This window comes from Morone saxatilis, unplaced genomic scaffold, assembly GCF_004916995.1.
Source record: "Morone saxatilis isolate NCDOM2014 unplaced genomic scaffold, NCSU_SB_2.0 Contig8, whole genome shotgun sequence".
NCBI lineage: Eukaryota > Metazoa > Chordata > Actinopteri > Moronidae > Morone > Morone saxatilis.
The window spans coordinates 7,617,804-7,631,220 of NW_023340257.1; the positions used below are offsets into that span (position 1 = coordinate 7,617,804).

The 13,417-nt window shown below is 42.1% G+C and overlaps 3 protein-coding genes across 4 annotated transcripts in view; 2 read left to right on the plus strand and 1 right to left on the minus strand.

Moving 5' to 3' along the window:
- Positions 1-88: 88 nt before the first annotated feature.
- samsn1a (SAM domain, SH3 domain and nuclear localisation signals 1a) lies at positions 89-6,173 on the plus strand. Of its 2 annotated transcripts, none has more exons than XM_035680729.1 (8): positions 89-289; positions 1,355-1,435; positions 1,842-1,970; positions 2,496-2,613; positions 2,918-3,075; positions 3,189-3,401; positions 3,766-3,913; positions 5,458-6,173. In XM_035680729.1, the coding sequence occupies exons 1-8, from the start codon at positions 233-235 to the stop codon at positions 5,610-5,612; spliced, it is 1,059 nt and encodes a 352-aa protein (XP_035536622.1). In that variant the 5' UTR covers positions 89-232; the 3' UTR covers positions 5,613-6,173. The 2 variants fall into 2 exon arrangements, with proteins under 2 accessions (XP_035536622.1, XP_035536623.1); XM_035680730.1 differs by having other exon boundaries at positions 91-289; positions 2,924-3,075.
- Positions 6,174-6,791: 618 nt separating this feature from the next.
- Positions 6,792-10,910, plus strand: hspa13 (heat shock protein 70 family, member 13). The gene is made up of 5 exons (XM_035680669.1): positions 6,792-6,816; positions 6,916-7,256; positions 7,415-7,628; positions 7,900-8,067; positions 8,411-10,910. Exons 1-5 carry the CDS (start codon positions 6,792-6,794, stop codon positions 8,989-8,991), a joined length of 1,329 nt encoding a protein of 442 aa, XP_035536562.1. The 3' UTR covers positions 8,992-10,910.
- A 1,846-nt stretch (positions 10,911-12,756) lies between these two features.
- gdpd5b (glycerophosphodiester phosphodiesterase domain containing 5b) overlaps positions 12,757-13,417 on the minus strand; it is a 40,074-nt gene continuing 39,413 nt past the window's right edge. Inside the window, 1 exon segment of the mRNA XM_035680621.1 lies at positions 12,757-12,894. Within this exon segment, the coding sequence (XP_035536514.1) occupies positions 12,809-12,894 (86 nt within the window). The 3' untranslated portion in view covers positions 12,757-12,808.

A 13,417-nucleotide genomic window follows, 5' to 3' on the forward strand; every position in this document is an offset into this window, starting at 1 on the left:
CAGGCCACAAAATGCACACTTAAGCACTTGTATTTTCCCCTTTGAAAGCGATTCTGCTTCAAGAGACACAATGCCAATTGCCTCACATCCTGTGTGTCGTAAGGAAGTGGGCTAGTCAGTCCATCAGACAGGCAGCCTCTGTGCAAGTTAACACTTCACTGTTGGTAGAGCGGGGTAAAGACGAGAGAAAAGCAAGGACTGAAATTTGACAATAACCTTAAAACAGAAGAAAATGTTACAGAGGACAGCCTCCAATGTGTCAGACAAAGTGAAGAGCAGCAAGCCAAAGGTAGGTGAAAATCTAAAGGAAATATAAAATATTATACTGTGAGCTGGTGAGGCAAGACATTAATTGTCCAATGTGACTTTTGACATAGCCACTTCTAAAATAACTACTGAGTGAAAAAGAGGGAGACAGCTATGTTAATATATAACATTGTTTGGATAAACACTGAAAATTGAAAATTTAGAAATGTTACTTTTAAAAGATGAACACTAAAAGACTAGTTGACATAAAATGATTTTGCTCACATTTATACAGCAAACTGTATTCTCCAAAAGAATCTTCATCATGTAAAACAGACAAACAACGACAACAAAATACAAACAATATAATAACACAAAAGCTAAAACAGGAGGAAAATTTTACTTTTAAATTAAATTCTGCTGCTGTATTTTTGCAGACAGTGGAAAAAAATATGGGCCTGGCGGACGACATTGCATTAAATCAATCCCCAGAGGGCTGTCTAGGAGTATGGCGCTCATATTTAACCAGGATTTTCAGGGATTATTCATTTATATAATTATTTTTGTGCTCTGACGTGGAGATGATGGGGAGCTGGGAGAGATTATAATGACTTTCAGTTTTATGAAAAATTGGAGAAAAAAAGGGGGAAGAATTAAAACTGAGCCAGAATAAAGCCACCGTGCATGTCACCAGTGTCGTGAGGACACAACAGTTTCATTCACGTATTTTGGTGCTCCTGTATGGAGACACATATTCTCTCTGCTGCCACTGAACTACCACACATGACCACAACCGTATCACATATTTTACAAGCTCTCATTTCGAAACACTCACAGAAATATTTGCTGTATTTGTCCTTTCCTGAATAGACAGTATATAAAGTAGAAACAGACAGCTGCATCTACTGGAAAACTTCTACCCTATTTCATCACTGAGGTCCACTCGGGTCATAGAGTGAAGATGCAGCAGATTTTTTTTTAAGGATCTTTAAAACAGCTGGGACAAGGACTCACAAGTACAATGACTTGATGTTATGTAATGCTATTAAACCAGGTGCCACTGGTCTCTATGACATCCTTTGTCTCTGTCTTTTAACCCTCCCCACAGCGCTCTACCAGCTTCGGCAGGTTTGAAGGTCTCAGACATCACTCTTCACTAGCCAAACCCGAGGAAAATGGAACAACTATGGTTTGTTTTTATTTGATTTTTATATGCATTATGATAACAAATGTCATATAGTAGCAAGAATGCTAGCAGATAATGACCAATAACATACCAAGTAGTCATTTAAAGTCATTGGACAAAATCATTTACATTTGGAGAGCTAAATATATGAATATTTCCAAATATTTGCAACCACTGTGCTGCAAGGTGCTTTGTATTTATCTATTATATAAGATATGACAATGGAAAATAAGCTTCATTCTGGGAAAAACCCTTTGCTACACAGGAAGCGATGAATTTTGCTCTATGTTTATGGAGCAAACGTAGAAGTTGTTGGGACAAAAAGTGAGGAGAAACATGAGCCGAGTTCTAAATCTACTGCCTTTAATATCACAGTGCTATATGTACTAAACCACCTTTCTTTACACAGCTCACAGAAGAGTGTGAGAGTCTGGACCCAAACAAATCTGCCTCACTTGGGAAGAAGATGAAGGCAATTTCACTGACCATGCGCAGAAAAATGGGCAAAAAACACGCCAAGTCTTTTTCTGAGGAGACAGTGAGTTCATGGAAAACAGACACACACACACTCATACACACACACAGCCTCCACCTCTTATTTAATTACTATCAGCTACAAGAGTTTATTTAAAACGATAATTCAAGGGTACAGATTACTGACAATAATAAAATTGCCAGAAACCAGCCCCAGTTACATCAAAGCTGTGCTGTTTTTCTCGGCAGTGTTATCACTCTCATCTCTGATGAACCCACATCCTCAAATATGACGCTGGTGCTGTCAATATCTGACAAGCTTCGCTCTGACAGAAAGTGTCTTGTTGCAGTTTTGTGATTTATTGTAACACAGATGGAGAGATAGGTTGAAACCTTTGACTAGCTGTGTAACTTTCACAGCCTACATCCCTACCTGAATCTGTCGGTTTTAGTTTCCTTCTTGTCGTTTACTTTCATTTGGACTTGTGTGATCAGTTTACTGGAGTTTGTACATTTCATCTATGATTATAAGTTTTGTCTGTTTTTTATGATGTCTCTCATTTAAAATTCCATATATTTTCCCTCCAAGGGTGATGACACGGACAAAGACCCAGAGGCAGAGACAGAGGGTGGCCCTCCGGCTGAGAAAAACTCTGCAAAAACAAGCAACTCTTTAGAGAGTCTCTACAGTGGACAGAGCTCCTCTAGTAAGCATCTGCACATAATCAGAATCAGAATCAGAAATACTTTAATAATCCCAGGGGGAAATTACTTTTGTTACATACTCCAGAACATATAATATATTAAGAATATATATATATAAAGGTAAAATGTACATAATGCGTACACTTCAAGGCTGGACCAAAGATTACTGAGTTGTTTTGGCCCATACAGTGAATAAATGCTCCATGGGATAGAACTAAATGCACAAAAAAAATAGTTTGGAAGTCAGCTGATCCATGTGAATGAACCTTTGCACTGTAATCACAGTGTGTTGTGTTGTGTTTGTGGGTTCAGGTGGTGTGACCAGTGAGTCCAATGGTTCCGGTCAGAGAGACAGTCTGAGGCTGGAGGAGGACTGCCCCTATCAGGGACAGTTCTGTGGCAGAGCTCGCGTCCACACAGACTTTGTCCCCAGCCCGTATGACACAGATTCTCTCAAACTCAAGGTAAGATGGAGCACTGTTTGCGTACTGTGCTGCAGTCTCCACTAAGGCCCTGATGTAAATGAGATAAAAGCTATCTTCATGATTCTTTACACTCACTATTATTATTTTCCCAGGTTGGTGACATTATCAACATCATCAGTAAGCCTCCAATGGGCATCTGGACAGGCATGCTGAACAACAAAGTGGGCAACTTCAAGTTCATCTATGTGGACGTTTTGGTGGAGAAAGAGGAAGAAGAGGAGGCTCCCAAGATCAGACAACAGAAGCTGTGCAAGAGACCTCGACCTAAAACACTGCTGGAGTTACTGGAGCGACTGAATCTCGAGGTGAGGAAGAGATCGACTCCCCTGGAGTCACTCACCTGTTACAATCATAACAAGAAAGCAGCTAAAAGGGTGTACAGTTAACTCTTCTGTTTGGCATCTTACACGAGGAGTAGAAACTCCTTTGATGCTGTAAACTTCATCTTATACTCCAGGGAGGTTAAAACATGCATGCTATACTTTCACATCTCAACCTCAAAGATGTACGTAGGTAAAGGACCTGACATTATCAACTCTTTGTTATCTCCAGTATGAAACCAGTACCACAACTCTGTAAACACTTTGTACCACACATAATCTGAAACTTGATAACAGCTGGGGTTTTTTGGCTGTGTGTGTGTTGATGCTAATGAAGATGTTATTGCAGGAGTACGCCTCCGCCTTGCTGCTAAACGGCTACCAGACGGTGGAGGACCTGTTGCACCTGCAGGAGAAACACCTGGTTGAGCTGAACGTCAATGACCCCGAGCACAGGCGCAAGCTTCTCGCTGCTGCTGAATATCGCTACACAGAAGGTTAGCAACATAACATGACTTAAAAGTAACAACGCTTACTTTTACAGATCACTAATGACTGTATAATTAAATGATTAAATAGGGCCAACTAAAAACCTGATAAAAGTGTAGAGATGTTAATGCCTGGCTGTGCGTACAAGCAGACGTTTTGACTTGTCATAGTAGGAAAAGCACAAGTATAACTAATAACATTAAAGATGGCTTCATTCTCTTCAAGGGCCCCAGCCCTCACTGACAGGAGTTATCATTTCACACAAAATATTTCTCATAAATTATCTATATTAGTAGTTTCCTGTAACCAGCAATCACCTGCTAAATAAAACCAGTTTAATTGTGTCATGGTGTCATGGCTGTGCATAACCAGTGTCAATACCCAATAAAGGCAAAATATCAAAAAGGAAGACAGTCTCCTTGAAGTTTTGGCACTGAAATGTGCACAAATCTGGTATTGCAGCCTTCCAACTTCCAACCAGCGGTCACAAGGTGCACATTCTCCGAGTAAATCAAGTCAGTATTGTAAAAAAGTAATAGTAAAAATATAATGGTAGTAATTATGATTAAACGAGTAATTTTGTTAACTGTGTAACACCTACAGTGTATGAAAACTGTGTTTCAGAAAAGTACTTTATTCAGCTGAAACAAAGTATACAGTTCAACATAAATAAATACAGAGCAAAGTGTGTCACTCATTTATGCTCATCACCGATTTTGTTGGAAATAATGTACAAAAGCAGGTGAAAGCTGAGACATTTGTGCCACACGAAATAGAAATACATCCTGCGTGCTATGAGAGGCTTAACAGTGACTTCCTGTTACTCAGATAGAAAGTGCTTAATGGGGCAAAAGGTGTTCCAGTAAGCTGATGTCTTGAAGCAGAAGGCTGATTATCTCAGATCCTGCATGAATAAAAACAAAACTGCTTTCCAGTGCGAAGAGGAAACAACATTCATCAGCTAGTTTTGTTTAGCCTGTTTTACTGCAGCCGTGCACAAGGCAAATTAAAGGTAAACATTTTTTCTGTTTGGGTGGCAGTGTGACTAAAACAGATGGCAGCGGCTGCAACATGACCCTGCCAAGCCTGTTGAGTCACACGAGATGCCAGTAATTTAATCAAGCTGAACTCCATTAGGTTAGTGGTTTGGCAACCTGGACATGAGGATTAGTAACTTCCATCAGGGAGGTAGAAATATTAAAGAGGACATTTTGAGATGTATCTAAAAAAAAGAAGACATGTTTTCTGCTGGGTCACACCTGCACAAGTTATTTCAATATTTTGGTCATTTGGCCACTCACAGTCAGCCATCAACACATGGCCCTGTTTACGCAGTATTTTTAGCAATAACAAGCTTTCATTCTGAAAGTAATCTACAGAGCTATTGCTATCACAGAAAAAAAACATTTAAAAGTCAAAGAGCATCAGCGTTCTGTTAATTTCCAGTGACTGAAGATTTTAGCACATATTTGAATGTCTCTAATGTGGTTGGAAACAGAAACTTGTAAAATTATGACATTTGACTAAATTTCCATTCGGTTTGTGACCGCAGGTGATGATGTCAGGGAGGCAGAGGAGCACAAATCCTCCCACAGTCTACAGGAAGAAGACAGCGATTGTCCCAGAGACTCAGGCTGCTTCATCCCGTCTGAATGCTCAGACAGCAAGGAGGACACGGAGCAGCTCACAGACACTGTGGATTCTTAAAGTGATTACTTGTCAGATGGACACTTTGACATTTGAAATTCAGAGTTCTTATGGAGATTATCCCTTCATTTTCTCCAAATGTCATGTTGTTATCCCTTATTCCACAAGCTTGCCTAATGTAGAAGCTTTTCAAAAGTGTAATATCTATAGGAAGAAACAAACAACAAATATTATAAATGTCATCTTATCCATTTGTCACTTTATCAAGAAAATAATCAAGCTGTAAGATTTCTTGATTTTTTTTTATTTTATGTTGTTGTTTGTTGTTTGTGTGACATTTCCTTGATTAAATGTCACGTGTATTTATTGCATTCTAAATCATTTAATGTTTTCCATATAACGCCTTTATTTATCACATCTGCATCATTTTGACCTTCGTCATCAAATCCAATCTCAGCTCAACATCCAGTGTAATTTTATTTCCCCATGAATTATTGGTGATATAGGTGAAGGGATGTTTTTGCAATGGGTTTAAACAATGCATATTGAAATCTTGTATGCTGTACAGAAAAATTTTAATGTTATTTTCTGAAAGTGTGTGTGTGTGTGTGTGTAAATGAGTGTGTGAGAGAGAGTCTGTGTGTGCACTCATTTAACTGTTTTCACAACTTTTTGTAAATAAAATAAAGAATGAAATACAATCAAATATTTCTTGTCAGTCACAAGTATTTCTTTTCTACCAGCCTAAATAGCCATGAATTATATATAATCGATTTAAATATAAATGAATCCATTTTCTACTTTAGTTTAAGTTTAATTAATTATTCTCTTCATTTTTATTTAATTTAATAATATTTTATTTTGACACTTTGTCCGTCTAACCTCCTCTGTCCTGGCTCTCCCTGATTGGCTGGAAATACGGAACGTCGCGATACCTTCGTTTTACGTTGCGATACCTTCGTTTTACGTTGCGTGTCGCTAGGGTCGACGGGAAGTGTAGTACAAAGCTCACATCTGCCGCGCTGTCCAGGCCGTCGACGGTGTATACTGTAAACTACATTACCCAGCAACCACAAGAAGGAGCGCAACGTTGACGTGTATTTTGTTGCCAGTCTGAAAACTTCCTAGTTCGCATCATCCAGTGGTCAGAGCCGGACATCATTGAACCGAAATTTCAACATTTTCCACCGACATTTTGTGACTTTTGAGCCGTCGGTGACCTCGCCGCAGTGTGTGACGATGTCCGGAGAGATTTCTATGATCGGTAAGTTGAGTACTGCTTTAATTAACCGGCCACTGCGTGCTAACACATGAGCCAGCCGGTCTGGTCCAGCTGTAATACCGTGTTGTTACCGGGCCACAGGTTCCGTCATCCTGGCCCTGTTCCTGGCGGGGTACCTGGGCCAGCAGTACCTGCCGCCCCCCAAACCCAAGGTGATCGGCCTGGATCTGGGCACCACCTTCTGCTCTGTCGGCGTCTTCCACCCGGGCAGCGGGGAGGTGGAGGTGATAGCGGATGAAGAGGGGAGGAAGAGCATCCCCAGCGCCGTCTCATTCACCTCCACCGCGGTGCTGGCTGGACACGAAGCCGTGGAGCTGGCCGACAGCAACCCGCAGAACACCATCTACGATGCCAAGAGGTTCATCGGGAAGACATTTGAGCCGGAGCTCCTGGGGCAGGAGAGCGCTCGGTACCCGTTCAAGGTGGGTCGGGGGTCTGCCTGTGGACTAAAGTGGGTTCTGGTGCAGCACCCATTATCAGTGGGGGTGTTTGTTCTTTTTAAAGGGGATCAGGAGTAGAACCGAACATTTGTGTAATCCCTCCCTCCTCGCCCACACTGTTCCTTTGCCCTCTCTTGCAGGTGATTAACAATAATGGAAGTGCAGAGTTCCTGGTGACCACCAACCACACCTTCACTGTGAGCCCAGAATTCATCGGCTCCAGGCTGCTGCTGAAGATGAGGAAGATGGCCGAGCGACAGCTGGGTGTTCCCATCCAGAAAGCTGTCATCTCAGTGCCCGCAGAGTTTGACGAGAGACAGAGGAACTACACCGTCAGGGCCGCAAACCTCGCCGGTCAGTTCCCTCTTTGGATGGCCTTTGGGTGTTTGTTTGGGCTGTTTTTGTGTATTTTTTGCACCTGTGACCAAATTAATTTCCATGTTTGGATAATAAGTTAAATTTGAGGTAACACTAACATTTGCCGACACGTCCTGCTACTGGTATACTTCAACTTTTAAGATCTATAATGGCCTTTCTTCGCCAAAAGCATTAAATATACAAGCTCCACGCTCTGCATTAGTCATATAGCTACCATATAGTGTGCATGCTTTCCTTTGTCTTGCAGGCCTGGAGATCCTGCGTGTGATCAACGAGCCCACGGCTGCAGCCATGGCCTACGGCCTGCACAAGGTGGATGTGTTCAACGTGCTGGTGGTCGATCTCGGGGGAGGAACCCTGGACGTTTCTCTGCTCAACAAACAGGGAGGCATGTTCCTCACCAGAGCCATGGCAGGTAAAGTGTTTCACTGCTTCGGTAACACGAGATAGGAGGTGATATGAGCCCACTGAAAAAGAAGCGTCACCGTTCCTTCATGTTCCAGTTAAAGGCTCGCATTATAATTTTACTCTGATGGTTGAAGTGGATCAGTTGAATACTACGTGGGCTGAACACTCACCTGCATTCACCCCGTTTCACAGAAAGAGTGGGTGTCTGATATCCGCTCAGATAATAATCTGGTTTATTTCTGGCGTCTTTAGTCTGAAACTTATCAAAGCAGCGTTTGTTTTTCTTCTAAATTCGTTGTTGCTGGAGTAACAGTGGCCTGATCTTGAAGTGGGCTGTGTTTTTTCGGCAGGGAATAACAAGCTGGGAGGACAAGACTTCAGCCAGAGGTTGCTCCAGTACACCACAGAGCGGGTCCGACAGGAGTTTGGCGTCCCACCCACTCTCAAAGAGGACATCCACCGCCTCCGACAGGCCGTGGAGGCCGCCAAGCTCAACCTCACCCTCCAACCCAGCGCCACCATCAGTGTGCCCCTGCACCTCCGCACAAGCACCGGCTCCGAGTCTCCCGAAGGCTCTGCTCCCGCTCCGGTTCTCTTCCGGGCTGTGATCACTCGCAAGCTGTTCGAGGAGCTCAACGAAGCCCTTTTCCAGAAGATCCTAGCTCCCGTTGAGACCGTGCTAACCGAGGGCCACCTGGGGAAAGAGGACGTGGATGAGATCGTTCTGGTCGGAGGGTCCACCAGGATACCGCGGATCAGGAGGCTGATCAGCGAGTACTTCGGGAAGGAGCCCAACACATCGGTAGACCCTGACCTGGCTGTGGTTACAGGTGTGGCCATCCAGGCTGGCATCATGGGCGGCTCCTGGCCTTTACAAGTGAGCGCTATAGAAATCCCCAACAGACACCTGCGCAAGACGAACTTCAGCTAATCTTTATCCAGGTTGAGATAAAAGTGACACCACAGAGACTTGCCACTGATTCCTAACTGAACGAATGAAATGCTCGTCTTAGAGGACCGGTGTGTGTGGCATTTAGTGGCCTCTAGTGGTGTATTTGCAGATTGCAACTCACTCGCTTCACCCTCCCTTTCCAGGCACAAGGGAGAAACTGCTGTGGCCGCAAGTCAGGTTTTGGTTTGTCCGTTCTGGGCTACTGTAGAAACATGGTGACCTGTGGTAGATAGAAACTTCTCTTTAAAAGGTATCAAACATAGAATAATTCTTATTTTCAGGTGATTATAGACTAATAAATACATAGCTATGAATATTATATGCCATTTCTGCCAATTCCTGCTAAATGTTACACACTGGACCTTTTTCAAGTTCATAATTTCAAATCTCCTGAAGTGAGAAAAATGACCCACAGAAGACACTGTCACCTGAATGAAGACAGGCAAGATACTCAGGTTTTTCAACTTATCTCATGCTTGTTTGTGAAAGGCAGCAGCAGCCGAAATAAATTTCTGCTGATGATTATGTATTGAAACACGCTAACATTCCTCTCTGAGGCAAAGTAACTGATAGCATCTGCAGAAGTGAACAGTCCTGTTTCCGTTTTTTGAAGCCAGCTGCTCTTGTTGTGCACGAAGCTTCAGCAGAAATAACGAAAGTGAGATGCCGATGAAATGTGAATGAGAAGCTTCCGAAAAGGCAAAGTGTTCTCACATGTATCTACCCATTCAGCTTCATCGGTGGCGCTCACTCGTGGTAGATACTTCAGATGGCGTTCAGGACTTTAAGGACTAAAAGAATAACCAGTAAATCTTCAGCTATTTATTTATTTATTCCCACCAACTGTGTGTGTCTGTGTGTGTGTGTCTCGAAAGCCCTTTAATGTATTTCTACACATTTCCTTCAAAGGTTGACATACAGTGTGTTTGTGCCTGTTCAGAAAGCTGCTATATTGTTTGAAGTGCAGAGGTGAACCACTGCCCCCTAGTGGTTCCACCAGAGGGCCTGGTCCAGGTCCCTGCACTGTATTGCATACTGTCCCAGAAGTGATTTCATGTCCACTGGAGGTCACTGGGGACACAATTAATTTCAAGATGAAGGTTCATGATATAGAAAGCCTTAATGTTCACACAGTACTGTAAACCATGAATCATCTGCATCACCTCTGTTTGAATAAAATACAGACTGCATTGTTTGTAAGTGCTCAGTGCTGCACTTTCAGGACTTCCACCTGTTGGCCAACTTTCCATTTTTGTGCAATAGTGTATGCTTTATTTAAACGGCTTAAGATATTTGTGCTGCGTATCAAGAGTTAAGAACAACAACCCGCTTTTGCTGCTGTAGTAGAGAAGGTCAACTCTGGTAGTCCCACAGGAGGACCAAAGCATTGCTTACTGGTGCCTTTGTGTATGTGATGTTGTATTTGTGGTTGCCTGAAATGTAGAGAGGTGAGATTTGTTGTCATTTAGTGTGAAGAATGTGTGTGTGTTCACCTGCTCTTAGTGTGGTGGACAGTAGGCTGGTGATTGTACATCCAGCATTAAAGTTCATTTCTGTTTCTGAAGTTAAAACGGTCCAATATCAATGTTTTCAACCATGAACTCCAGTTACCTGTATTCCTTTAAAAGCATCACAACTTATTCTTGCCAAATGTCATACATGACTATTTACTTAATTATTTTATGTTTTTCTTACACGGGATCTAAGATGTAACCGAGCCTCTAGTAAAAATGAAGCAAATTTGATGCGGTTTGCCTTTGATACTGTGTAAATCATCAGTCCCTATTGACATAGGGAGAAAAACTATGAAACTATTTTATATTTCTAGCCACCTTAAAAAAACAAGAAGAACTGATATGACCTACCTTTCAACCAATTAAATGTCAATTTTCTAACTTCTTCATTGTCTGTTTATTTTGAGGAAGAGTCAATGACCCCACCTACACAAAGTACTTCACTTACACATCAAATGTTGTATCAAGATCCTCCAGAGGTTGGAAATGATGTTCTTGAGAACATGTAAAGGGAGGTACTACCAACTTTTATGGTTATTTTTCAAAACTTTCTTTTGTCTGAGGACTGTAATTTAACTTGATAGTTCAGAGTGAAGAAGGGGGATCCATATCACCTTGCATTGATACCTATAAATAAATAAAATAAGCTGTATGTGGGTTGTTCAATAATTTTAGCATTAACAGTTCGATGCCTGGCTCTTCATGTTATAGTGTCTCTGAGCAAGACTAATGTAACCTTGAACAGACGTGTCCCTTTAAGATTTGCAGTAGCACATTTTAGCCTCCTGGCAACTAATAACTCTTCTTGACACTTTAGTTTTATGTGGCCGAACACCGTCGCTGATGACAGGAGAAGGAAAAACACAATGCTGAGAGAAATTCTCTTACAAACGTGTTAATGTATAAAAGGCTGGAGAGTTTCTTGAGCATGAAAACCTTGTATCTCCCATGAGAACGGCTTCCTGTGATTCTTCAGAACAAAACACAGCTAGAATAGATAGAAGATTTTTTTAATGTTTACTTTTGAGGCACAGTAATACCAAAAGAAAGAAAATAAACAAAAGGCAATCCATTTCTTGACCCCGTGCTGCCTCTTGTGATACCTGTAGCGTCCCTTCAATTAGCTTAGAGCTTTATTTTCACATTTAGCACCCACTTCATTAACCTTACAGCATTCAGTTTTACACCAGCAACCAACACGTAGATGCATTGTGTATGTTAACACTAAAATACCACAGACTTAACTGCAATTCAGAGGCCGAATAGGAAGTGAAAAATCATGACCATACTATTGCTATTCAACAGTTCATCACCGTCACATTAGTTGGCTGGAGCATCTCACACATTGGTTCACCTTTTATGTACAGTAACACATTCAACATAGCACTGCACACAGGGTAAAAAAAAAAAGATGTACCCAGCCAGAATACACACACAATACACCGTACACATCTTTAAAAAAAAAAAAAGAAAATCCAAACCATCATTCACATTACATAAAAAGAACAGCACAAAATGTTCACCCCCCCATAACCATTTCCACCCAGTTCCGTCTTGGTACTGCACTGGAGCACAGGGGGGGCATTCAGCCTCTATCAAAATAATTATCTTACATACACCATGTGAATATTTCACTTGGAGGAGAAGGCAGGACTTCTGTAAACAGCTTGTTTGTGTTTTTTGTTTTTCTCTTTAAATATAAATATTAATATTAGTACTATTATGAACAACAGCACAGTGGAGTGCTGACAGAAGGCAGGAGCGCAACGAGCTGTTAGCGTTTTGTCTCATGCTGCAATAAAGCCTCGTAAAAAGCCTCGTTAAGAAGAAATTCGTCTGCTAAGAGAAGAACATCGTGTACAGTGGTTAAAAACAAGCAACTGCTTTGGAAAATTAGCTTAAAATAATAAAGAATCTGGAAACGTATCTTTAATAAAGAAGCAGGCATTTGTAACTCAGAGGGGCCTCTCGGACATTTAGATGTGAGAAAGGAGGCCGTGGATTTGGCGAATTCCATTAATAAAAAGTGCATGTAGTCCCATGTGATATACAGTATGTCTGACGAGCAAAAAAAAAAAAAAAAACTCTAAACTATTTACAGAATTTACACAAAAGCAACTGGGTGGTTGTTTTCTCCGTCGGATACAGCAGTCTGTCAGTTAATCAGTAGGACAGAAGAGGAGGACAGACTTCACACTGACACTAAAACAGGAATGATGCGAACACCGAGAGTGTTGTCGTCTCCGTCTTGCTACAGCAGATTCACACAGGCTGAGTCACAATCACTGGCTAATGCCCTGATTGGTGTAGTAGTCGTAGCCATTGTCCGCGTACAGCTCATCAGCACTGCCAACTCCGTTCCCCACCTCTGGAGGGCGGCAAAGGATATAAAAAAAAAAAAGTCAGTGTACTGTATGATGGCAATGGCATCAGTTTCACAAGAAAACAATCAGCTTTGGTCAGTAAGTGAAAAGATGAATGGGAAAACGATGAAGAACATCAACAAGGGGACAATGATGTGACTCACCCTTTACCCCCAGCACTAGAGCCCGTCTAGACAGACTAGGGCGTCTATAAGCTCCCCTACACATGACGTTGTTTCCAGTGGGAGGATTATGGGAGAGGTTTGGTGCATGAAGGGATGGATGGATGGATGAAGAGGGGGGGGGAGGGCACAGTAGGCAGAGAAGTGGCGGGTAACGAGGGATGCAATAGATGCATGGAATAAAGGAAGAAGTCACACTGGTGGTAGCATGGACAGGAGGTGGAGCACATCACACAGGCCGCTACTGGGGTTGACCTTAAACGGGGAAGAGAGGAAGAGGAGGAAGAGTAGGAGCGAGAACATTCACAAGACATTCAAGAGAGATGCATGCTGGGATGGAGTGACA

What these genes read in the sequence shown, in the direction of transcription:
- samsn1a (XM_035680729.1), top strand. Translation starts at nt 233, where the DNA reads ATGTTACAGAGGACAGCCTCCAATGTGTCAGACAAAGTGAAGAGCAGC. An exon ending in TGGAGCGACTGAATCTCGAG is followed by an intron (nt 3,402 to 3,765) that starts GTGAGGAAGAGA and finishes ATGTTATTGCAG; the next exon opens with GAGTACGCCTCCGCCTTGCT. An exon ending in TGAATATCGCTACACAGAAG is followed by an intron (nt 3,914 to 5,457) that starts GTTAGCAACATA and finishes TTGTGACCGCAG; the next exon opens with GTGATGATGTCAGGGAGGCA.
- hspa13 (XM_035680669.1), top strand. Translation starts at nt 6,792, where the DNA reads ATGTCCGGAGAGATTTCTATGATCG. An exon ending in CGGAGAGATTTCTATGATCG is followed by an intron (nt 6,817 to 6,915) that starts GTAAGTTGAGTA and finishes ACCGGGCCACAG; the next exon opens with GTTCCGTCATCCTGGCCCTG. An exon ending in CCTCACCAGAGCCATGGCAG is followed by an intron (nt 8,068 to 8,410) that starts GTAAAGTGTTTC and finishes TTTTTTCGGCAG; the next exon opens with GGAATAACAAGCTGGGAGGA.